General features: G+C 42.7%; 1 protein-coding gene across 4 annotated transcripts in view; it reads left to right on the forward strand.

Annotated features, from left to right (window-relative positions):
* Positions 1 to 27,185, forward strand: part of trappc9 (trafficking protein particle complex subunit 9) — a 148,722-nt gene that overhangs the window by 58,698 nt on the left and 62,839 nt on the right. For all 4 annotated transcript variants that reach the window (XM_056411845.1, XM_056411854.1, XM_056411827.1 and 1 more), the window contains 2 exons: positions 9,650 to 9,792; positions 16,209 to 16,319. In XM_056411845.1, the coding sequence (XP_056267820.1) occupies positions 9,650 to 9,792; positions 16,209 to 16,319 (254 nt within the window). The remainder of the gene's footprint in view (positions 1 to 9,649; positions 9,793 to 16,208; positions 16,320 to 27,185) is intronic.

Below are 27,185 nucleotides of genomic sequence, written 5' to 3' on the forward strand. Positions count from 1 at the left end.
TTGTCCTTGTTCTTTATCTTGTTCTTGTCCTTGTTGTTTTCTTGTTCCTGTCCTTTTCATTTCCTTGTTCTTGTCCTTGTTCTTGTCATTTTCCTTGTTCCTTTCCTTGTCCTTGTTCTTGCCCGTGTCATTTTCCTTGTCCTTGTTCCTTTCCTTGTCCTTTTACTTGTCCTTGTTCTTGTCATTTTCCTTGTCCTTGTTCTTTATCTTGTTCTTGTCCTTGTTGTTTTCCTTGTTCCTGTCCTTTTCATTTCCTTGTCATTTTCCTTGTTCTTGTTCCTTTCCTTGTCCTTTTACTTGTTCTTGTCATTTTCCTTGTCCTTGTTCCTTTTACTTGTCCTTGTCATTTTCCTTGTCCTTGTCCTTGTTGTTTTCTTGTTCCTGTCCTTTTCATTTCCTTGTTCTTGTCATTTTCCTTGTCCTTGTTCTTGCCCTTGTCATTTTCCTTGTTCTTGTCCTTGTTCCTTTCCTTGTCCTTGTTCTTGTCATTTTCCTTGTCCTTGTTCCTTTTACTTGTCCTTGTTCTTGTCATTTTCCTTGTCCTTTATCTTGTTCTTGTCCTTGTTGTTTTCCTTGTTCCTGTCCTTTTCATTTCCTTGTTCTTGTTCTTGTCATTTTCCTTGTCCTTGTTCCTTTCCTTGTTCTTGTTTTTGTCATTTTCCTTGTTCCTTTCCTTGTCCTTTTACTTGTTCTTGTCCAAAGGAAGGAGGTGTAAACGTCGGTATTATCTTGACTATGAAGCGATGAGATGGGAGATTATGTAGTCGTGCCTTCATGCCCGTCCACGGCTAATCTCACATCCTGCCGGACCCGTCGGCCTCTCATATTTTCTGGCCTCGAGCTCAAGGAGCTCTCGGTCGAGAACACACTACTTACACGCTCCGCCGAAGAAATATTGTATCGTTGAGGATGAATTTTTTTAAAGGAAATGAATTCTTCTCATCTTTATCGATTCAGCCAAAGAACTGCAAAACCATCTTAAAAATTATATTTTTTCCTGCCTCGCCTCGGAAAAAAACTTCAAACTTTAAACTTCACTTTAAACTAAGTCATCGTGTTTTTTCGCAGTCTTTCCCCCTAAAACATTAAATCTCTGCTCTGTAAAACTTTGAGCTCACAAGTCAAAATGCACTATAAATTTAAATAATTTACTTGTTAGTTTGTACTCAAAGACTACGTATTTTATATATTGTTGTTGTATTTGTGTTTGTTGTTTTATGGACCCATGAGTCTGGAATAAAGATATATATATACTAAGAATGTCAAAAAATCTGAACAAAATATCAAGAACAATGACCTACAAAGATGTTGGCTTGTGTTTGTGCATCTGGATGGACGCCCAGCGGGGGAATTAGTAGAGAATCATCATTTCATCATCACGCCGACTGGACTGCTAACCATGTGTGAAGCCCAGCGAGCCGAGCTCATACATGCTGTGGCTCCATATGCCATACAGGACTGTCTCAGAAAATTAGAATATTGTGATAAAGTTCTTTATTTTCTGTAATGCAATTAAAAAAACAAAAATGTCATGCATTCTGGATTCATTACAAATCAACTGAAATATTGCAAGCCTTTTATTCTTTTAATATTGCTGATTATGGCTTACAGCTTAAGAAAACTCTAAAATCCTATCTCATAAAATTTGAATATTTCCTCAGACCAAGTTAAAAAAAAGATTTATTACAGCAAAACAAAATCAAACATTTGAAAATGTGTTTCCAGGTGTTTCGAGTTAATTAGACGATTCAAGTGATTTGTTTAATACCCTACTAGTATACTTTTTCATGATATTCTAATATTTAGAGATAGGATATTTGAGTTTTCTTAAGCTGTAAGCCATAATCAGCAATATTAAAAGAATAAAAGGCTTGCAATATTTCAGTTGATTTGTAATGAATCCAGAATGCATGACATTTTTGTTTTTTTAATTGCATTACAGAAAATAAAGAACTTTATCACAATATTCTAATTTTCTGAGACAGTCCTGTATATATATACATATATATATTATATTTAATATATTATATATTATATATGTATATTATATATTATATATGTTTATAGGCCTATGTATGTATGTACAACACCTGGGTTACATACAGGTGCAGCTTGTTTAGCGCCGCTCTCCTTTTTAAACAAAGCGTGTTGCCGGGTTCGTCCTCTCGCCGCCACCTTCGTGACTCGACAACGTGTAATGGGATTTAAACGGCGTGTAAGTGAGTTACTCGACACTCGGAGGATGAAATCGAATCGCTTTCCACCAAGCGGTTCGTTATATTATGAGAATTCACGGGTGAGAAACGTAGAAGCGTGAAGCGGAACGCGCCTCTGGTTTTCCATCAACAGGCGGCCATTTTTAACCGGTTGAGATTTAAGATTCATGATTGTGTGAGTTTGAAACTCTAGCAAGTTCCTAATGTTTTGGGTTTTTTATTAAGAAAAAATGCTCCAACGGATCCATTTCAGTAGGAATCTGTTACTTAAAATAAAGATTGTCGTCTCTCCGCTACAGTGAACCTCTTTTATCTAAAATGTCTCTCGGCATTAACGATATCCTAAAATGTGTTCTTGTGTTTTTTTCTTCTTTTTCTGAGTGTTTTCGTGAATATTATCGGAGCATACGTTTTATTTTAGATGAAGTTTAGGAAGCAGAAGAAAGGCTTAACGATGCCCTCGGCGTCCGCGAGCCGACAAGTCTGCCGAGTCGTGTGTAATCCCGTTAAGGGGGAGGAGTTACGGATCCGTTGCGGCGAGAATTCTCAGACAGGATTTCGACGCGATATTCCTTAATCTGCGTTTTATATTTCTCACCGTCAGTAGATGTGATGAGCCCAAAAATGGAGTTGGAGTAGCGAAACAAAGTCTGAACAACATACGCGGCGTTTAAACAGTCAAGACGTGACGGTTTCTGTTTCTTTGATGTTGAACATTAGTTTCTTACCACTTTATTTTAAAGTACATAACTAAATCTCTCATTTACTACTTTCAAAAGAGCGCAGCAGGATCATAATCCATTAAAATTAACAAAGTATGCAAAAAAACTGGCTTTTTATGAATGCGATCCCGCGGTATAACTGTGGATTCTCCGGTAACTGGAACTCCTGCATAATTAGATAGTCATTGTCAATTAAGTGACGCAGTATTCCTTTTGGTTTGAAGGTTGCCCATCAGTAGTCGAGTGTGGTCCCGCAGTATGTTTAGTCGTTGACCCCGGTGTTGGAAACCAAACCGGGTTTTTAAAAATATTTGCACAAGCCGAAACGCCGCTTGTTTCAAGATTCAAGATTCAAGATGTTTTATTTGTCACATACACACACAGGGTGTGCAGTGAAATGAAAGTGGCAATGCTCAGCAGGAATGTGCAAGGGCAACAAGTACACACTATTTACAAATAAAAAACAACACAATATTTACAGTAAGTGTGTGTGTGTGTGTGTGTGTGTGTGTGTGTGTGTGTGTGTGTGTGTGTGTGTGTGTGTGTGTGTGTGTGTGTGTGTGTGTGTGTGTGTGTGTGTGTGTGTGTGTGTGTGTGTGTGTGCCTAAGAGGGGCAGTTGTGTGGGTCTATGTGGGGGTCCTGGTGAGGTCGGAGTTCACAATCCTGATGGCCTGAGGAAAGAAACTCCGTCTCAGTCTCTCTGTTCTTGCAGCGTGACTACGGAGGCGCCTGCCTGACCGCAGCAGCTGAAACAGTCTGTTGTTGGGGTGGTGAGGATCCTTCATGATCCTGCCGGCTCTGGTTCTGCACCTCCTGGTGTACAAGTCCTGCAGGGTGGGGAGTGTAGTCCCAATAGTGCGCTCAGCCGAACGCACTACTCTCTGCAGAGCCTTCCTGTCCTGAGCGGAGCAGTTGCCAAACCAGGCTGTGATGCTTCCTGTCAGGACGCTCTCTACAGCTCCAGAGTAGAAGGACTGAAGGATCCTCTGGGAAACTTTAAATTTCCTCAGCTGCCTGAGGTGGTAGAGGCGCTGCCTTGCCTTTCTCACCAGAGTGTCTGTGTTTGTTGACCATGTCAGATCCTCGGTGATGTGGACTGTTTGGGCGATAAGCAAACTGCAGCGGGTCCATGGAGGAAGGGAGGAAGGCGCAGATGTAGTCCTTTATCAGCCTCTCAAAGCATTTCATGACCACCGAGGTGAGGGCCACCGGTCGGTAGTCATTCATACATGCTGGAGAAGCATTCTTGGGCACAGGGACAATAGTGGATCTCTTGAAGCAGGCGGGGACCACGGACTCAGCCAGGGAGAGGTTGATTATTGTGGTGAACACTGGAGCTAGCTGGTTAGCACAGGTCTTCAGTACTCGCCCAGATATGCCATCTGGACCTGCAGCTTTCCTGGTGTTCACCCTCAACAGAGCCCTCCTCACACTGTGCTCGGTCACAGAGAGTGTGTTCATCCCCAGCGGTAGAACTCACCTCGGCTACGCTAACGGTGTTGTTGTTAGCCGGCGAGCTAGCGCTGTTGTTGCTAGCCTCAAACCGTGCATAAAATGAGTTCAGGTCGTCCGCTAGGGATGCGTCGGCACTCACCATTGCGCGGGGTCTGCTCTGGTAGTTTGTGATAGTCCGTAGCCCCTGCCATAGGCGCCTGGTGTCGCGCTGCTCCATCTGTGATTCCACTCTGTCTCGGTACCTCCTCTTGGCCTCCTTCACCGCCCTCCTCAGTCCATAGACCGCTGCCTTGTACTCGTCCATGTTGCCGGATACAAGACCGGAGTTATAGGCAGCAGTACGGGCGTTCACAGCTTCACGGATGGATCCATCAACCCACGGCTTTTGGTTAGGAAAGACCCTAACTTTTACCGTGGGACGATGGTGTCCGTTAAGCGTTGCTATGAGGCTCATTGCTACTTCCAAAACTCACTGACGTCACTGGAACTGGATTGGATCATGTCCCAGTCGGCGACACGAGGCGTCCTGTTGCTCAGCCCCTGGTTGGGCAGACCACCGCATTACGTTCCCCGTCCCTACCGCTTCCCGCCCGATCCTTTGTTTATACTCCGGAAGCAGAAAAATGGCGGCATGGTCTGGTTTCCCTAACCGCGTCAGAGAGTCTGCCTTGTAGCCTCTCTTGAATGGCGTATAGCAGTGGTCCAACGTTCTTTCCTCTGGTAGCACACGTAATGTGCTGGTGAAAGTTCGGCATGACTTTTTAGGTTTGCCTTGTTAAAGTCCCCAGCCACCACCACAGCGCGTCGGGATACTTGTTCTGATGCCGACATAACACATCATGTAGGTCCGATAGTGCTACGTCGGTGTCCGCTTGTGGTGGAATGTGACGGCTGTGGTGATGACCGGGCTGAACTCCCGGGAAGGTAGAATGGACGGCATGAGATCGTCAGATGTTCCAGGTTCGGCGAGCAGGAACGAGAAAGAGTCTTAATGTTCTTGGGGTTGCACCACTTGTTGTTAGTCATGAAGCAAACCCCTCCACCCTTAGATTTACCAGACTCTTCCGTTCTGTCTGCACGGAAAACAGAGAAGGACTCGGTTGGACATATGACTCGATCCGGCACCAGCGGGGTCAGCCAAGTTTCCGTCAGACAAAAGATGTTACAATCCCGCATGTCCCGTTGGAATCTGATCCTTGCCCTAACATCATCCAGCTTATTTTCCAGAGACTGGACGTTAGCAAGAAGGATGCTGGGCAAAGGTGGACGGTGGGCTTGAACTCTCAGTCTGTTCCGAATTCCGCTCCGTTTCCCTCGATGTTTTCGTCGTCTCCCCGTAGTAGCGGCTCCACTGTTGTTGTTTTGGTTCGCTCGTACAATCTCTGCCGGCCACGCTGGATCGATGGAAAAAGTGGACAAAAACCCTTGTTTTGCGCAAAAGTTTATGTCCAAAAGTGTGCTGCGGTCGTATGTTGTTAGTGCCGATGTGTTTGTGGCAAAGAAAATATTAAAAATAAACACAAAAACTAAAAGAGCGCACAATCTCCGCGGAGCTGCCGCGACGGCGACTGGACACAGCCGCGCCACAGCCGCGCCATCCTCCAGTTTCCATGGTAACCCGATGTTGTCGGATGAGGATTTTGTGTGCACGGCGGTGCTGAAGGGATTCGGTGAGGTAAAGAGAGACTGTCTTACTTGGCTTTTTGATTTATTTATTTATCTACGGAAACTGTGTCCCAGATGTTTACGGAAACAAAATCAGGTGAAACCGAAACGGCCAAAAAATTAGCACACACAAAAAAAAGGAACAATTAAATATCTGAGCCAGTTTGGGGAAATGAGATTTTAATCTCCTGCCACAATAAATGGAAAGTTTTCCTTGCAATGACAGATTGATTGCAAACACTTTGAGTTGCTTTGAGAGGTTTCAAAATAAAAGCATGTGTCTAAACTATTTTACACTTCTTTCGAATTTAATTTGCTTATAGCGTGAAACCGTGTGTCATTTCATCTTTTTAAATGTCCCTTAATGCCTGAAACAAAACAACAATGATTGGGCATTCCTTCAAAATAAGACGCGTCTTGAAATGAGATATGGTGGTTACCGTGGTTAACGGCTCACCGCGGACGCTTAATGACGATATCCATTAATTTCATAATTTCTGATGATTCGGTTGATTCAAGATATTTGAGTTCAAGCTCAAGAGTTTTCTTTATCTTTTGGCAAACACTATTGGATAACAATCAGATCACCGGCCAGCTGCGAGGGAACTCGTGTCGTACCGGTTCTTTTTTTCGGCACATTTTTCAATCATCAGGACGCACGGCGCAACGTCGGTGTCACGGAAGTCGGTGTCTCGGCTTCGACCAACCAGGTCTCCCGGATGCCTTTCCCACCGTCTGATTGGCTCGTTGACTGACAGCCGGCCCACGAGTCGTCTCCCCGTGAGGTCAACGCCTCGTTTTAAGGACGGTTAGGCACACGGGCTTCCACTTCACCACATCATCAACGTTCACCGTGACTCGCCCGCCGCGGCGTTGCAGATTCAAGAGGAATGTTTCTGAGTCGAGGTTGGAGAGTCTTCAGCCCGTCGACGGGGCTGTACTCCGTTCCCAATGTGTCCGTCTGCGGGAAGATAACGGCGTTCCACACCGCCGCCTTTTACGGGGGCTTTTTGCCGACACTGTGCGAGAGGCGTGGTGAAATAAATCGATATATATATATATATATACAAAAAATTTTAACCCCGCTTGCAATTATTTCCATTAAGCTGCCTGTGAGCGCAAAAAAAAGTCATTTTATTTTTAAACATTTGTCGTTCTCTCGCGGCCTCAAGCCGGTTTGTCCTTCATTAAATGCTCCATTAGAGTGTGTGAGAATTAAATGAGAGAGAGAGTGTGTGTGTGTGTGTGTGTGTGAAAAATGAGAGAGTGAATGTGTTTGTGTGTGTGAAATGAGAGTGTGTGTGTGAGAATGAAATGAGAGAGTTTGTGTGTGTGTGTGTGTGTGAGAGAGAAAGTGTGTTTCTGAATGTGTGTGTGAGAGAGAGAATGAAAGTATCAGTGTGTGTGTGTGTGTGTTTGTGTGTGTGTAAAAAGGTAGTAAAACCGTGAATTAGAGGGAATAAGTGAGCAATTTTCGATCATCTTAACGCCACTTGCTCGGCCCCCTCAGAGAGAGAGAGATAAAAATAATAATAATGCATTTCATTTTTATCGCACTCTTCCTTCAAAGAATCTCAGAGTGCCACACATATAGTAAAAACAAATCAGATCAGGTCACCCTCCCTCCTGTCAGGGGGGAGCGTCCCCTACACTCTGAGTGAGTGGTACATTCCGACAGGTTCCAACGCAGAGAACCAAGACCAACGATGCAGGAGGTCGTTGTTGTTTTTTTGGGTGAGTTTCACTTGAATTACGTTCAGATTAACTCGATAACATCTCGCGTCATCCTCGGCATGACGGACACTAAGCCCCGCCCCCTTTCCCTCTACCTCCACGTCACTGGGTCAGGAGGCGTGTCTCCACAGCCATAATCTACTCAGAGAGATGTCAGGATCTCTCTTTCTGTCTATGTCTCTCTCTCTCTCTTTCTGTCTATGTCTCTCTCTCTCGGTCTATGTCTCTCTCTCTCTCTTTCTGTCTATGTCTCTCTCTCTCGGTCTATGTCTCTCTCTCTCTCTTTCTGTATGTCTCTCTCTCTCTCGGTCTATGTCTCTCTATCTCTTTCTGTCTGTCTCTCTCTCTCGGTCTATGTCTCTCTCTCTCTCTCGGTCTATGTCTCTCTATCTCTTTCTGTCTGTCTCTCTCTCTCGGTCTATGTCTCTCTCTCTCGGTCTATGTCTCTCTCTCTCTCTCTTTTGTTTGCCATCATGTGTCAGAGAGAGAGAGGGGCGTTCCTAATAAACCTCTATTGTCGAGCGCTGCATCGTTTGAGTGGCCGGGCGTGATGGATGGTCCACGGAGGCGTTGTTGTGACACGGCCAATCCATGTTGAGTGATGGGGGTAAGAGCCGGAGGGTCTCGGCTCGGATTACACCAGCCTCTCAAAAAGATGAAAGGAGGAGGAGTGGAGGAGTGGACCGTGTTCTGGGGTCTGTGGTCGGGGTTCAAGCCCCCCCGAAGAAATGTTCAGTCCTCGTCCGACGTCCCGTCGAGAAACGGAAAGTTCAATTGAGCGTCGTTAGATCGAAACGGCGACGCAGTCGAAGGCCACGCCCACATCATCTTACTTCCTGTTCGAGCTCCAAGACGTCGCCTTTAATCTTGGCACGTTGTGTGTGTGTGTGTGTGTGTGTGTGTCACTGTTCGTTACAATGAGTTTCTATTTTTAGCGACGATGTGATTGAAATAGAGTCCCGAGGGGGGATTGGAAGGAGGGGTGGGGTCAGCCCCTCCCCCCCTCGTGGGATTTATCTTCCAGGAATCTTGAGAGATTTCAGTTGATCGTTTTAAATGAGACGCTCCACGTGTGTGTGTGTGTGTGTGTGTGTGTGTGTTGTTTTTAATAAGCAGGTTCATGACATCATGTTTGGGGTCTTAAAGAAACACAAACAATAATGTGCGGAGAGGTGACGCAACACTACCGTGTTCTCTCTCTCTCTCATTCTCGTTCTCTCTCTCTCTCTCTTGTTCGCTCTTTCACTCATTCTCTTTCTTGTTCTCTCTCTCTCTCTCTCGTTCTCTTTCTTGTTCTCTCTGTCTCTTGTTCTCTTTCTCGTTCTCTCTCTCGTTCGCTCTTTCACTCATTCTCTTTCTTGTTCTCTCTCTCTCTTGTTCTCTTTCTTGTTCTCTCTCTCTCTCTCATTCTCTTTCTTGTTCTCTCTCTCTCGTTCTCTTGTTCTCTCTCTCGTTCTCTTTCTTGTTCTCTCTCGCTCTCTCTCGTTCTTTCTTGTTCTCTCGCTTTCTCTCGTTCTCTTTCTCTCTCGCTCTTTCTCTTGTTCGCTCTCGTTCTTTCTTGTTCTCTCACTCGTTCTCGTTCGCTCTTTCTCTCGCTCTCTCTCTCGTTCGCTCTCTCTCTTGTTCTCTCTCTCTCGTTCTCGTTTTCTTTTTCTCTCTCTCTCGTTCGCTCTCTCTCTTGTTCTCTCTCCCTCTCCCGCCATAAACTGCCGCTTGTAATTGCCCCCTTCCCATCAGCCACTCGGCTGCTGGTCCCATCGCCCACTGTGACCTCTGACCCGACCCCCGCTCTCTCTTCCCAGCTGTCTTCTGCGTTCACAACCTTCTTCTCCTTCTTCTCTTCTTCTTCTCTGCAGACGTTGGAGGCGGTGCTGAGCTTCAGGTACTCTGGCGGAGCGGGCAAAGTGGAGGGCTACCACCGCGAGCTGACTCTGGGGGTCCACGTGGACGTGGAGCCGTCGGTGTTCTTCACCAGAGTCAACACCTTACCGGCCACCAGGTAACAGACCGCTGACATCACCGCTAGGAGAGGTCAAAGGTCACTCGGCCACAGAGGGAAGAACCCAACCACGTCTTCCTCTTGTTCTTCTTCTTCTTCTACTCCTACTTCTTCTTCATCTTCTTCATCATATTCTTTTTTTTATTCATCTTCTTCTTCATCTTCTTCTTCTCGTACTTATTCTTTTCTTCATATTCTTTTTTTTTCTTCTTCTTCTTCTTTTCTTCTTCTTCAGATTCTTCTTCTTCTTCTTCTTCTTCAGATTCTTACGTTGGTAGAAACAGGATCTGTCCCAATAGTGTAAATTAATCTTTTGAGCTTTTAAAACCTGAACATTTTGTGTAAATTAGCTTTTTTTAGCAGTTAATTTTGATACGATAGAACTAACCCTGAGAAGAGGAGAAGAACCTCTCCCCCCTCCCCCCCTCATTTGATGCTAATGCAGCTATATTATTATTAATTTGGTGAACACACATCTCAACCTTCTCTTCAGCCAGAGAGCAGGACTCGCAATGACATCATCGCTCCTCAAAACCGAGGGACTGAGACACGGCATTCTGGCTGGAACATGAATATATATGAGATTATAATATGAATATATATAAGATTATAATATGAATATATATGAATGGATCCCGAAAGAAGAGTCAGTCCTTTGTACTCCTGTTCTCCCATTTTCGACATGCACATACATTACTGCACACACACACTCACACACACTCTCTCACACACTTTCCCGGTGTCTCGCTTCACTTTTCCAGCTCTCATGAAATATAAAAAGGCGAGGGAGACGGATTGTAGCCGAGTAATGGCCACTTGAGGTGAGTCATTAGCTGTGATAATATCTACAGTTGGAGTCATCCATCTTGGCTCGGTGTGCATACTTAGAGGTTCTGCACCGCCTCACCTCCACCGCCCGGTCGCACCGACTGCCGAGCAGACCTCATCTGAGACGGGTTGAGCTTGAAGGAGATTACATGCAGACCTTAATTCTAATAAAGTTTATTTGTGTTGCTCAATATCACTTTTTTTTCCTTTCTTTTTTTCACAGGCTATCATAATAGTGTAATAATAATACTGGTATATATATATTTATATATATATATATTTGTATGTATATATATACACATATTATGCATGATTATATGTATATATATTATAAATGATTATATATAATATATATAACATATAATATATATAATATATAATTGATTATATATTATATTATATTATATATATATATATAATGTAATATATGTATAATCTATATTATATATATATAATATATGACTGTTTATATATTGTGGTCCTGTCACCCTATAGTGCTGGTTTACAGCAATTGCTCAGTGTGCTCAAGGTATGGGGTGGACTATGATATCGAGTTCAACTATAAAAAGAGTGTTATCATGATAGCAAAAACCAGGGAGGATCAGAAGCTACATTTTCCTTCATTCTTTTTGGGAGACCAGGAGCTAAATGTGGTTCAAAAATACAGGTATTTGGGTCATATCATCAGGAACGACCTCAGTGATGATGACGATGTGCAGCGGCAGTGTTGCAAACTGTATGCACAAGCCAACATGCTGGCACGTAATGTCACATGTGTACAGAAGACGTTCAAACTGCTCTGTTTCGAGCCTACTGTACCCCTCTGTATACAGCCCACCTGTGGTGCAGTTATAGTAAAGGGAAAATGAAAAAGATGCAGGTGGCTTTCAATGATGCTTTCAGAATCCTGCTCAAGCTTCCGAGATGGACAAGTGCAAGTCAGATGTTTGTGAGCCGGAATGTTCCCACTTTTCATGCTGTTTTGAGGAATTTTATGTATACATTTAAATGTCGACTAAATGTCTCAGAGAATGTAGTTATAAAAGCCTTGGCTGACCCAGCACTGAGTGATACCAGGTATTCATCTTGTTTCTGGAAGCAATGGAACAAATGTTTGTATGTTTTTTAATCCCGAGTGATTTTTTTTGGCTGCAATGACTGGACTGGTGTCCTCGTATTGTATTTTGTATATTGTTGTTGTATTTGTGTTTGTTGTTTTATGGACCCATGAGTCTGGAATAAAGATATATATATATAATGTATATATACACATATAATATATACATTATTATATTTATATTATATATATATATTATAAATGATATATTGTATTTTTTTAAAGATATATATATTATATATATTTTGTAATATATTCTATATATATATATATTAGTACTATTATCACACCATTGTCATAGTCTGTAAAAAAATAAAATAATAAAAAGTGATATTGAGCCATACAAATACACTTTATTAGACTTAAGGTCTTTATGTAATCTCCAAGCTCTCCGAAGAGGCCTTCAAGTTCACCGCGTCTCTATTTAATATATATTATATATATAATATATATTAGTTTTGGCTTTCCCTGCCATGTCCTCGTGTCCATGAGCGTGCCGTAGTTACTTCCAGTAAAGGAGAGGAAGAAGACGTTCTCCCTGTGATCCGTGAGCATGTTCTCTCCTCCTCTTCCTCCTTCACTCTTTCTCCTTTCCTTGTCTCATTAACTTGTTCCGCATGGCGTACTTTTTCTGTACCCTCCTCCTCCTCCTCCTCCTCATTTCCATTGTCTTACTTTCCGCTCTACCGCTCTCATGTTCCCGCTTTATCTCCTAGTTCTCTGTACGAGGTACACGGCCTTCTGCAGTTTACTAATCCAAAAAAGAACTATTGACTTTAACACATCTATATATCGAACTAAAAGGAACAGATTGGAGCGTATTTTAAAAACAGACTGTAGCAAAGTATTCGTGGTTTAAGTGAGAGATATATGTATAAATATATATGTATATATATATATAATATATAATATTTATATATAATATATATATATAATATTTATTTATAATATATATATAATATTTATTTATATATAATATAAATATATATATATATTTATAATATATATATATATATATATATATATATATAAAGAACATAAAGTTGTTATTGTTCTCATCATGTTTTCATCTCGCTGTGATATTAATGACCCTCGTGGATCGTCCACTCAGGAAGCTCCTCGCTGTGAGATGCATCGCACCTCAACAAAGGCCTCACAGAAGGAAACGGAGAGGAGGTGTTTCTCTCAGGGCTCCCGGGAGTGTTTTTACATTCTCGTTTACCTCTCGCCCTCCTTTTGTTACTCTCTCTCTCTCTGACTCTATTGTATTCACTGCTCTCTCCTCTCTGGGTACCGTCTCCAGCCGTCTCTCGTTGAGCCGTATGCGAGGTGACGGATGTGTTAGAGGAAGTGTGTGAATTACTCGGTGATCCATATGTCTAGGGGGGAAGCTGCTGGAATCCCATTGGTCCACCGCGGCGTCGCCCCGGGATGAGGCCGGTGGGTTGCTACAGTTATCCACCGGTTTTAATTTGGGTCGCCAAATAAATTAGCGGAGTTTCTTCCGAGTCTTTAAAAAAATAGTTGTACCTGCAGTACACCTTCGAGCCACAGGAGGGAGCCTGAATGTTCTTAACGTTTAAATAAGCGTAGCCTGCTCACGACATAGCATAGCTGATAAGAAACGCTGGTGTTAATTTATTATGACTGTACATGATTTAGTGGATCCTTAGAAGAAGAAAACAACGTATTAAATTATGATATATATATATATAGTTATATTCACTCCTATTGTTTTTCTCCGGATGCTAACATCTCGGGAACGAAAAGAAGAAAGAAAAAGTCTGAGGATAGAGTATTTTATTTAATATCTATTTCTGATTTCGATTTTTTTATTAATTGCCAAATAAATCGTTAAACATTGACGTTTAAGTTTGAATAAACTCGTTTATCTAGTTAAAAGTATCCCGTTGTTGACGCTACTCTCAATCTAACCCGGCTAAGTGTGTGTGTGTGTGTGTGTGTGTGTGTGTGTGTGTGTGTGTGTGTGTGTGTGAACATCGTCACTTATTGATTATAGATTTTGTGTGGGGCCCAGCGCCATCGATCGCGTTGTCGACGCGCAGGAACAAAGATGATGAGACTCCGGTGTGTGGGGGGGGGTCCTATTTATATATTTTTTAAATCGATAACGGAAAACCACGCCGACCTCGCGGCTCGCCGTGTTTCCAGCGTTCTCGGGAATTCTCGTCTGGCATTTATTAACCGGCTCGTCCTCCCACCGGAGACGACGTGTTCATAAAGTTCTCGCTCGTGGCCGCCTGAACGAGCGATGAGCCCGTGCTCTGATTGATCGCCTCTCGGCCCGGGAATCGGTTCCTCGGTTCCTCGGCCCGATAATCACGTCTGCCAACAAAGACGATAAAATGCAACGCGGCTTTAAAGAAATCTGCTGCTTTTAATGGCCACGGCAGTTTATTAGGGACGTGTGCAAACTCAACTTAAGCTTCCATTTAGTCTGTGATTCAAGAGGGGGGGAGGGGCTTAGTTTGACCTCGCAGGGAGGACGGTGACGCGTCTCATGTAGATCTGCTCTCTGCTCGTTCGGGTTGATTCCTCTTATTGGGAGCGATGGCGTTCCTGAAATAACGTCAGCCAACACCAGGCGGGATATTTTCGGGAATTATTTTTTTTTTTTACTGAAAGACGAGACACTGGTGCAACATTCACACTCAGACGTTGTTAGTGGAGTAACACTCGTACGTTTTTTGGTGGACCAGTCGGTTTGATGGACATGAGGCTCCTCCCCCTTTCTTCTGCTTTGACACTAGACACTCGAAGTCAGCCACTCATCGTGTCTTACAACGTATTCTCTCGCTTTTCTTCTACTTCACAGCATGTCATCACATCTGTTTATCAATGTTTCTATGTATTTATATAATATATATATATTATATTCACTACCGTTCAAAAGTTTGGGGTCATCCAGACAATTTCGTGTCTTCCATGAAAACTCACTTTTATTTATCAAATGAATTGAAAATTGAATAGAAAATATAGTCAAGACATTGACAAGGTTAGAAATAATGATTAATATTTGAAGTATTAATTTTGTTCTTCAAACTTCAAGCTCAAAGGAAGGCCAGTTGTATAGCTTATATCTCCAGCATAACTGTTTTCAGCTGTGCTAACATAATTGCACAAGGGTTTTCTAATCATCCATTAGTCTTCTAAGGCGATTAGCAAACACAATGTACCATTAGAACACTGGAGTGATCGTTGATGGAAATGGGCCTCTATACACCTCTGGAGATATTTCATTAGAAATCAGACGTTTCCACCTAGAATAGTCATTTACCACATTAACAATGTATACTGTGTATTTTTGATTAATGTTACCTTTATTGAAAAAACTGTGCTTTTCTTTGAAAAATAAAGACATTTCTAAGTTACCCCAAACTTTTGAACGGTAGTGTATATATATAATAATCTTCCAACAGAACACACGTTCCCTCGCTCTGTTCTCCTCGTCTCATTTGATTCGTATGTGCGTCTCCGTCTGCATTATTGATCACGTTCACACACGCACATCGCTACCCTTATGCGTGTGTGTGTGTGTCCTCTTCTGATCGTCTGGGTCGTGTTCTGATTCACGATCCAAAAGCCTCGACGAAAGAAAGCGTGTAATACTTTTCATTTTTTTTGGAGTCTCCCGTACGCCGACGTGAACTATTCATGACGGAGATTCATTCCTTTCATCCATCACCAATGGGACAACAACAAAAATCACCCAAAAAAAAGGCAGACTTGTGGGTTAAAACGAACTCCCGGCGTCTCCTCGTCTCGATCTCAAAATCACAAATTGGCTCTTTGTGTGATCTGCATGAGAAAGGGAAGACGAGGTGGAGACGTCCGGATGAAGGCACCGCCGCCTTTTATTGATGTTCACGACGAGGCCGACTCCAGACTCTCCATCTTAGTTATAGAAAAGACATTCTGCATATATGTTGTGTTACACACCACCCGTCAGACCAGGTGGTGTTGTCCATGAAAACTCACTATTATGTGTTAAATGAATTTCAAAATGAATATAAAATCTAGTCAAGACATTGATGAGGTTATAAATAATGATTTTTATAGTAAATATTAATGTTGTTCTTCTTGTTCTCAAAGGAAGGCCAGTTTTATAGCTTCTCTAAGCAGCATAACTGTTTTCAGCTGCGCTCACATAAAAAGGGTTTTCAAGAGTTTTCAACCCCTCCGTTCGTCTTCTAAGGCGATAACACAATGTACCATTAGAACACTGGAGATGGGCCTCTACACACCTCTGGAGAGACTTCACTAAACACCAGAGATTAGTCATCTACACATTAACGATGTAGAGAGGGTATTTATGATTCATTTAATGTTAAAAAACCCAGTGTTTTACTTTGAAAAATAAGGAAACTTCGAATTGACCCCAAACTTTTGAACGGTAGTGTACGTTATGTAAACGGAGAGGTCGTGACCCTTTCCCCCGTCTGTCCCGCAGCACCCGCCAGTGTCACCTGCTGCTCGACATCTTCAACCCCACCGAGCACGAGCTCTCCGTCAGCGCCGACAACAACCAGGACCTGGTGCTGCACGCCAGCGAGTGCCAGAGGTGAGTGGAAGGTCTCGGATGCTGTGTCTGTGGATTATTATTGTTTTTATTCTGGATTCGGGAACCAAAAAGGATTCTCAAAATATATCTGTCAGGGTTCGTACGGTCATGGAAAACCTGGAAATGTCCTGACATTTTTGAATGGTTATTTCCAGGCCTGAAAAAAAATCCCCAAAGTTTTGGAAAAGTCATTGATTTTTTGTTATATTCATGTGTTGATTTTACGCTGAGTTTTAAATAATGAAAATGCTCTTAAAAAGAAAGAAGCTCAGAATATAAGCCGGCATACGCTTTTTCATACTTGCACATTTTTCCCGCTGCAAGTGAACGCACCGTAACTGAAAAGACGTAAATGTTTATTCTTTTAATCTAAACTATTTTCTCATTCATTTGAGTCATTTAAGGTTTTATACTGTATGCTTTGGGATTCTCATTGTTAGTTTAAATACCACATTGCTAAATGCTAAATATATATATATTTATATTTATATATATATATATATTTTTTTAAATGTATATTTTATATATATATTTAAAAAAAATTATATATCTATTTATTTATATCTATTTTTATTATATATTTCTATTTTGATATATATGCATTTCTTTTAAATATATTTCTATTTTTTAAATTATATATTTATATATATATATATATATGCATTTTTTTCATACATTATTACTGTTAGGTTTTCTGTAAAAATGCCCTTTTAACCTTTTTAGATCTAATCCCTCGTCACGTCCTGGAAAACCTGGATAAATCTTTAAAAAACTGTAGACTGTTCTATCCATCAGATCTCCCCAAAAACAATAATAACAACAAGTAGCACATGCGTTGAGTAGGTAAGAGGACCAGGAAAGCAACGCTGTGGTTATTGTATATTTGCATATTATTATAAAGTTATTTCTAATCTTAACCGAAGCCAAACATGCAGCTCTTATCATGTTTGTAAATCAAAGATTTCACATCGGACTGTGTACCATCAGATAATATAGAATATTAAATATAAAATCACTCGGATCGTCCAGAGAGTTTAATACTTTGATTTATTTGAAAATAGCAGATTTCATAAGCATTTATATTTATTACAAACTGTGAGTGAGATGGCAGAGTCGGAATGATGTTGGTTTAGCGACAGTGTATATATATATATATATATATACACAACATTTTACAGATTGGATTAATTCCACCCCAATATTTTGTTTTAATCTTCGGGTGTTTCTCACTAATCTGAGCAGAGCTGCTAATTCAACGAAAATTATTTCCTCGTCTGGTTTTCAGTTTTTAACCGTCTCTAAGAAATATGGGGGAAATCAGACACACACACACACACACACTCTGTTGGTGAGTCAAAGGCCTTCCTCCTCGGGGGAGGAATGTTTATTATTCGAGGGGAATTAGGGGGCGGGAAGAGATCTTTACAGCTGGAGCCAAACGGTTCATCACTCACTCACAAATAGTGTTGCGACGCATCGGACTCCAAAAAGATCAAAGACAGGGATTTAAACAATGTGACACAATGAGGCAAGAAATGTCAAGTCTGGTGACAACTATGTGTGTGTGTGTGTGTGTGTATGTAGATGTATATGTATATACAGGACTGTCTCAGAAAATTAGAATATTGTGATAAAGTTCTTTATTTTCTGTAATGCAATTAAAAAAACAAAAATGTCATGCATTCTGGATTCATTACAAATCAACTGAAATATTGCAAGCCTTTTATTCTTTTAATATTGCTGATTATGGCTTACAGCTTAAGAAAACTCTAAAATCCTATCTCATAAAATTTTAATATTTCCTCAGACCAAGTTAAAAAAAGATTTATAACAGCTGAGTGTTTGTCAAGGCTCAGGAAACCCTTGCAGGTGTTTCGAGTTAATTAGACAATTCAAGTGATTTGTTTAATACCCTACTAGTATACTTTTTCATGATATTCTAATATTTAGAGATAGGATATTTGAGTTTTCTTAAGCTGTAAGCCATAATCAGCAATAAATCAGAATAAAAGGCTTGCAATATTTCAGTTGATTTGTAATGAATCCAGAATGCATGACATTTTTGTTTTTTTAATTGCATTACAGAAAATAAAGAACTTCATCACAATATTCTAATTTTCTGAGACAGTCCTGTATATGTATATGTATATATATTTATATGTGTATATATATGTACATATATATACATGTATATATGCATGTATGTATATATATTAGGGCTGTCAATCGATAAAAAAAATTTAACTAATTAATCGCACATTTTGAAATTCATTAATTGCGATTAAAAGTGTTTTTTCTTCTAAAGACTAAATCTTCTAAATGAACGAGTAATCACTTCAGACAGCGTGTATTTTAGACACTTGTTTAATTGTATTCTTTTTTAAAGACAAAACTTCACACAGAGCTGTGTTTTCAAAGAGGCTCCTACATATAAAGTGTCAGCGAGGTATTTAATATTGTGGATGATAAATTGTTTCTTCAGTGAAACATCAGATTAGTAAACAAGGTGCATTAGAGACCCCATTGGTCCTGTCATCTTTAACATTGAACAGCAGCAGAACCAGTGGCCTTGATAAACTGACTGACATTCAAATATGTCACGTTAACCCTCTGGAGTCTGGGGGCATTTTCTCGATTTTACAAAACAATGTAAATTCACCTTTTAAAGTCTTTTGCATGTGACACATCCCAGTGTTTCCCCCACCATTCTATCAGGGTGAGGCCCCGCCCCCCTGTCATGTTCTCTATAGCGCCAGATTACAGCATAAGTAATGTACGGTTCTTTTCTTCAAGACGTCTTTGTTCTTTTATTAAACTAAACGTCTGTTGTTGGTCGTCTCTCCAGCAGCATGTCATTCTGTCTCCACGTGTCGGTCACTCTTCTCGGCTCTCCGTCTCGCCGCAGAGCTCCATGCCGGCGTGTCTGCGCGCGCATCGGGGGGAGCAACAACAAAAGTCCCCTTTACCTTCCGCCCCGCGTCACCGACACGTCGCCCTCTGCTTCTCTGTGAATATCGAGGAGCAGACGGGAGGAAGGAGGCGGCCTGCCGCGGCTTGACACTCAGAGGAGTGCAACAACGTCAACGACACCGGAAGTAAACAAAGTTGCGTTAATTGCGTTAAAATATTTTAGTGCGTTAATCGCGGCCAAATTAATCGCATAGATTAATGCGTTAACGCTGACAGCCCTAGTATATATATATATATATATATATATATATATATATGTATGTATATATTTATATGTACCCACTCATCCCTGGCATTTTTTTCATATTCAATAAAAAAATTTAAATAGCAGAATGAATGTAAGAATTTAAATAATAAACAAAAACACAAACCAAAATAAGAAAAAAAATGAAAGTGTAAAAAACTAAAAATTACTTTGAAAACATATTAAGAGGATGTCCCTTTCTATTTTACATTTTTTACATGATAACGCTCCAAATAGTTGCATTAACTCAGAATGCTGCCTATCAAATGTTTGCATGAAGCACAACCACGTTCTCATCTTCCTCGCCCCCCCCCCATCTTCCTCGCCTGCACCTGAGCCCGGAGGAACGAGCGCACCTGGCCAACATCCCCCGGAGCTGAAGTGCTCCGCTGGCGTCCAATTTGCAGCCCATTAAAAAAAAAAAACGTGTAAACGCACCCGGCACACCTCCCTTCCATCGGGCGTGATGCCGGCGTGGCCTTCGCTCTCCACGGAACGCACGCCGTACGCGCCCCATGTGACGTGTCCAAGTGTTCTGTACCAGCTGCTAGCAATCAATCATCTATTGACGCCGCCGGCTTCTCGGATAGTCGATGACGTCATCGCCGTTCCTCTTGAACTGCGACGCGACGATTTGACTTTAACGCAAACGGAAAATACAAATGTTGTTGTTGTTTTTTGACGTCGATACTTTAAAAACAACAAGCGAGCTCTCGCCGGTCGGTCCTCTTCGCCGTGCACATTAAGTCTGCACGAAATGACTAATTCACCCTACAATTATTCCCCCGTGGCGTCTTTTTTTACACCACCTTGGAGCGGAGACGAATGATTACGTCTCTGCACCAGCAGCATGTAAACCAGCACGACTTCACTTCTTCTGCTTCGCAGGAGAAAGACTCGGATGAGCGCAAATTAAAGTGTCCGTTTATTCGTATAAATTAAAAAAACTACATTTCCGTGATGGCAGCTCCGGCACATCGTGAGTAGGCTGGTCCGACTGCACCATGCCGGGTGATTTCGTTTGTGTGGACTAGATTTGATGCAAGTGTTTGAACAGTATCTAATTATCTGAATTGAGGAGCAGAGGCCCCGAGGACCCGAGGCACTCGTTTCTATCGCCTGAATAAATATAAGCGGTGAGGGAACGTCCTCGGCCTCCTCCTCGGTACATACAGTATCCCTCCCGGCACCTTCCGAGGAGATTTATTCTGCTCCTTCCAGTCCTCTCTGCTCGTCACGATGTGCTTCTTAAACAACTGGCAATATTTGGAATATTTTATTCTTATTCTGTTACTTCAGATTAAAATCAAATTTTTTCCAACATTACAGCTCTTAAAGTAAATGCAACGTCATGCAATAAAATCTGATAACAAATGCAACTGGGAAAATTAAAAGACGGAATTTCTAACATCCTTTCATGTCGACGCCGAGATATATATTTATATCTATATATTAATATATACATATGTATTTATTAATACAATTTATAAATATATATTTATATTTATATATTTATATATTTATATATACATACGTATTTATTTATACAATTTATATATTTATTTATATATATTTATTTATATATATTTATGTTTATATATATTTATATAGATTTTTTTTATATTTATTTATTCCGCGATGTTTTAAGATATCTATCTCCTAGATTTCTGCTCCCAATGTCATAATACTTTGGGAGGACTTCCATTTCCTCTCAGGTGCTCATGAAATTGGATAAAATGACCCCAGAACCAACAGAACACTGCGGTGTTTCTCACGGGAACAATGCGCCGCTGTCATAAAGTATTTCTTTCTTCAGGGAAGGTGTTGCATCTTCTGCACTGGAGCTCCCAGGAAGGTCCACACAGTCACTGGGACGTTGCTGTTATTCAAATGACCTCATCTTATTCAAACACCTCTGCAGCAGATGCAAAACAACACATCTAATAACCTGCATTGCTAGATACATCTATCTATAGATACATATCTATATGTATTCTTATTTGGGTGAACCATCTCTTTTTTCTTAAAACTGCTGTTTGAACATTTCTGGCTATTTTTCGAGCTTGGCGTAATTTTTTTTTTTGAAGCTCAATATTTTCCCATATTTTCCACGGCAACCAACTCGAGGCTCAGTGGATGCTCTTGAACGTCGCCCTGTCACCGTTTCCTCGCCAGCGGCAGGGTCGCTCCTCAGACTCTGCATCAGCAGCGCGGCTGTGCGTCTCCCAGGGGATCCAAGCAGGCCATTGGGGAGGGAGGGGGGGGGGGGGGTTACATCTCATCCCAGCATCAAACGGGCTGTCACGCATCCCATCATCATCATCATCAGTAATACCCTCGCACTGCAGCAGTTCGCCGTTGCCTTTTTTTCCCTTCTTCGCCGGGATCGATGCAGGCACGCCTCGCTGCATGAGCTTTTCAAACAGAGCTTGTTTCCATGGTGACCCCCCCCCCCCCCTCCTCGTGCTACGTTTAATGGCAGCGGGGCGCATAATGCATTTGGGAGTCGTACATCCCATCGTCGGCAGGCGCCGGCCGAGCGTCGGGGTGTCATCGTTCTGACGGCGTGCTCATTGCACGTGTTCCTTCAAGTCTGACGAAGACATCCATAACATGCACTTGTTGAGCAATCTTTTCCCGACAAAGATGAGAGCCGACCGGCGAGCTGGACGTCCGCTGCAGCTCTGCCTCTCGATGGCGTTCAGCTCCACGCCGCTGTCACTTTTTTAATTTTATTTATTATTTATGAAATGATGCGTTCCCTGGGGTGGGGGGGGGGGGGGGGCGTTGAGCCCCATTGGCTGTCGGGTCAGTGAAGATCTTTTTTTCCCTTCCTGTATAAATACTATATTCGTGCTAGAATCGCTCCATCTGGCGGCCTTTTGACCTCGCCGGCGTCTGCCTCGATCCCGCTCTGATAGTTCTCGGTGTTCTCGGAAACGTGAATCCACGCGACGGATGGAGTAGATTTATCTGACATTTACCTCTCAGTCACCTTTAAATGCATCGACTGTATTGACCGTTTATACTTCCAAAGCCCCGCCCCCTGTTGTGGATCATTATCCACTCACACTCACCCTAGCACATATTGTACATGCATGTTGCTGCTCTGCTGTCTTCAATCAGCCAATAAAGCTGATTCTGATGATGACGTATTATTATTATTATTTACAGCCTGTCATTTCCTTCTATCTGCCGATGCCCAGCGCTGTTTTTTAATATTAGCAAAACGCCACTAAAAAAAAAAAGAGCTCGGAGGGTTTTTCAACACCAGAGCCAAAAATAGCTCTCCGTCATCCCCCAGTGATGGGCTGCAACGACTCGACTCCAACGCCAGCCGGCGCATTACGAGGTTACACGGCGGCGTTGCTCCATAACTATGCTCACGCGGTAATCGGCAGTAAAGGGTGTAGTTTGTTATTTATTTTCTTACCGCAGCTCATTATCTCGAGCGAGAGGTAAGAGGCCGGATGGAGCTGCACACAAAGGGTTACGCCGAGTCAGCCGCAGTCTAAAAATAGTCTGTTGCTCTCGCCTGCCTCTGCACAGGCCTCAGTGGATCTCCGCCCCTTAAGCTCTTGCACGTGCGGTAAAAATAACCCTCTGTGTGAAAACACACACACGCTCACACACACTCTCTCAGTATGTTCTTCGCTCTCAGCCTCTCTCCCCTGTGACGTAACACAATCTCTGGCTGTTAGAAAAGATGCAAAAAGGCTCCGATGAAAACATGTGCTGCACATGATTTGCGCCGTGGGGGAAAATGTTAAACTGCATTTTGCTCCCAGCCTGCTGGAGGCAACACCTTTCGCACGATGTAGTACAAGAAAAATACAAAATACTATCGCACATGTACGTTTAAGTACCTTTAGTAGTAGCTGAAATGACACGTCGCCAGTGGCGGCCTGGAGAAAAAGCGTATGCACGTTTGATATTGTGTGTCCGTGTTGTGCGTCTGCTGACCTCCAGGTGGACACGGCGTGTGGCTTTGCAGCGGTCAGATTGAAAGCGTCTCCATTTGCTTTGATGGGATTACCATGCTCATGATTTTAAACTTCATGATTTTGAAGCAACCTGCTACTGAACACCTTTCGCACAATGCAGTACAACAAAAACACAAAATACAATCGCACATGTACGTTTAAATACCTTTAGTAGTAGCTGAAATGACACGTCGCCAGTGGCGGCCTGGAGAAAAGCGTCTGCACACATGTTATTATGTGTCCGTGTTGTGCGTCTTCTGACCTCCAGGTGGACACGGCGTGTGGCGGTCAGATAAAAAGCGCCTCTATGTGCTTTTACGGGTGTTATCATGTACTTTTTGGGTTCCGAGGCAACGCGGCATTTAATTAGGAAGAGGGTCATTTTCACTGTGACCTGCTCATCCTGAGCTGCTGTTATTACTGCCATTAAAAAAAAGAGAGGCTATTAAGGTTGAAAAAAAAAGAAGATTATTAGCGATACAGTGTCAGAAGTCACAGCCGGTGGACCGGATGATGTTTAGTGATGGCGGTTTGCTTTGCTTTTAGATGTTTTAAATGAATATATTTTGTAGGCAGAAGAACATGAAACACGTGGAGCTCAGTCACATAAATTATTAACCTTCCATAGATGCTCATACTATAGTTATGAGGTTTAAGTTATATGTGTTCATGAAGGCAATGGTGGATGAAGTAATACGTGTCTCTATCAGATGATTACACACAATGCATCAAACCATCGTTAGTCTCGATGAAAAGTGATCAAATAAACAGCCAAATAAGTCATAAGTCGGATAACCGTTGGAGTATTCCCATTGGGCGTTGACTGTTTGAGTATCCCCATTGGGCGTTGACTGTTGGAGTATCCCCATTGGGCGTTGACTGTTGGAGTATCCCCATTGGGCGTTGACCGTTGGAGTATCCCCATTGGGCGTTGACCGTTGGAGTATCCCCATTGGGCGTTGACTGTTGGAGTATCCCCATTGGGCGTTGACCGTTGGAGTATCCCCATTGGGCGTTGACTGTTGGAGTATCCCCATTGGGCGTTGACCGTTTGAGTATTCCCATTGGGCGTTGACCGTTGGAGTATCCCCATTGGGCGTTGACCTTTGGAGTATTCCCATTGGGCGTTGACCGTTGGAGTATTCCCATTGGGCGTTGACTGTTGGAGTATCCCCATTGGGCGTTGACCGTTGGAGTATCCCCATTGGGCGTTGACCGTTTGAGTATTCCCATTGGGCGTTGACTGTTGGAGTATCCCCATTGGGCGTTGACCGTTGGAGTATCCCCATTGGGCGTTGACCGTTGGAGTATCCCCATTGGGCGTTGACCGTTGGAGTATTCCCATTGGGCATTGACTGTTGGAGTATCCTCATTGGGCGTTGACCGTTGGAGTATTCCCATTGGGCGTTGACTGTTGGAGTATCCCCATTGGGCGTTGACTGTTGGAGTATCCCCATTGGGCGTTGACCGTTGGAGTATCCCCATTGGGCGTTGACTGTTGGAGTATCCCCATTGGGCGTTGACTGTTGGAGTATCCCCATTGGGCGTTGACCGTTGGAGTATCCCCATTGGGCGTTGACTGTTGGAGTATCCCCATTGGGCGTTGACTGTTGGAGTATCCCCATTGGGCGTTGACCGTTGGAGTATCCCCATTGGGCGTTGACTGTTGGAGTATCCCCATTGGGCGTTGACCGTTGGAGTATCCCCATTGGGCGTTGACCTTTGGAGTATTCCCATTGGGCGTTGACCGTTGGAGTATTCCCATTGGGCGTTGACCGTTTGAGTATCCCCATTGGGCGTTGATCGTTGGAGTATCCCCATTGGGCGTTGACCGTTGGAGTATCCCCATTGGGCGTTGACCGTTTGAGTATCCCCATTGGGCGTTGACCGTTTGAGTATTCCCATTGGGCGTTGACCGTTGGAGTATTCCCATTGGGTGTTGACCGTTGGAGTATTCCCATTGGGCGTTGACCGTTTGAGTATCCCCATTGGGCGTTGACCGTTGGAGTATCCCCATTGGGCATTGACCGTTGGAGTATTCCCATTGGGTGTTGACCGTTGGAGTATTCCCATTGGGCGTTGACCGTTGGAGTATCCCCATTGTGCGTTGACCGTTGGATTATTCCCATTGGGTGTTGACCGTTGGAGTATTCCCATTGGGCGTTGACACCACTAAGTGCCCATGTTACATTTTATACTATGTTCAGACTCTGAACACTCGGTTAAAGTTCGTAAGAGGTCGTGTTAAGATTTGCTGACATTTTGAAAAGGTTATTCCTCAACTAACTGAAGCCACAATCATCCATGAACTTAGTCGCCTTACAACCATAATAAACAACATCATTTAAAATGTGTGTGGCTCTGAGCAACTACACATCTCTGTTCCACTCCTCTGCTGTCATGGAGTCGAGCTCATTGTGAGTCATCAAAATACTAAAATGGATACAGGCTAGAAAACTAAAAACAGGCACCACCCAAAAAAAATTCAAACATTCTTGGCGTATACTCCAAGAGAATAAGCTGCTCCATCTGTATGCGTGGGCAGGAATAACATTGCTCATCTCTTCAGATGTCTTTCGCTCGTGCATGTCGTCGCAGGATTTATTCAAACGCTAACGCAATTCACGGCTCACTCTTTTTCGAACGTATCGAAATTTTCTGCCAAATCCGTCCAATCTTCCATCTACCCCTCGCCGCCTTTTCTCCGCCGGGGGAAAATAAAGGCCGAGCAGGCTGTTATCAGCGGGGTGGGGGGGTGAATTGGAATGGAAATCAGACCTAGAGATGTTCATCGCTGGCTCCCAGCTCGGACACGCACGTTATTATTAAAAGCCTTGTGATAGGCTAGATTACTCTCCAGATATGGGCTCCGCCTCGCCGAGACGCCACAATCAAATCAATTCTTCGCAGAAAACACCTCCAGGGGTGCTTCATATTGCATTGTGCTTCACCTGTGCACCAATAGGGTTTATGATGTAATACTTACTGAAATAAGCGTTGCCGTTTTTCCATTGGGTCTCCATTAAGTTTCACCTGCCGCTATGACCTTGAGAACCACAACGACCTTCGCACTTTTTAAAAGGTTTACAGTTTATCGGTGGTCTCCCGGGCCTCGTGCTTTTTCCCTTATTTGTTGCTTTTCGGTGGTACATATTTTTATGAATTGCATAACTTTGGGTTTTGTAATGTCGGTTATACACAAAAACATATCGCCGCATTTGGATACGACCCAACGACTCAAATTATTTAAGTACTTGAGCAGCTATTCACAGCGTTGTCCTCTTGATGTTTTTAGATCCTTCATAAATGTAATTCATGTAATGGTCATGTACGAAGTTATAAAACGGTCATTTAAGTTAATTTAACAGTTGTTCACACTGCTACCAACTCCTGCCTTTGCTCAGATACCAAAAAATACATGACGGATATCATGGAGCCAGTTTCACACGAAGGCAGAATTCCAGTAAAATGACATTTAAAAGAAATAAGAAAATTCCTCTTTTTAAAGAAACTATTTTATATTCCGACTGCGACGCGACATGAAAACATTCCTGTCCTTGATTCTCCTCATTTGAAGTGCTAATTCGAGTTTGTCCTTCTGGCTCTTCGGTAATTACCTGTACGAAGAGAACGGGGCGCCGCCGTCCCGCCCGGGGGCCCGTGTTGCAT

The sequence above is a fragment of the Pseudoliparis swirei genome, chromosome 1 (assembly GCF_029220125.1).
Source record: "Pseudoliparis swirei isolate HS2019 ecotype Mariana Trench chromosome 1, NWPU_hadal_v1, whole genome shotgun sequence".
In the NCBI taxonomy this organism is placed as follows: Eukaryota; Metazoa; Chordata; class Actinopteri; order Perciformes; family Liparidae; genus Pseudoliparis; species Pseudoliparis swirei.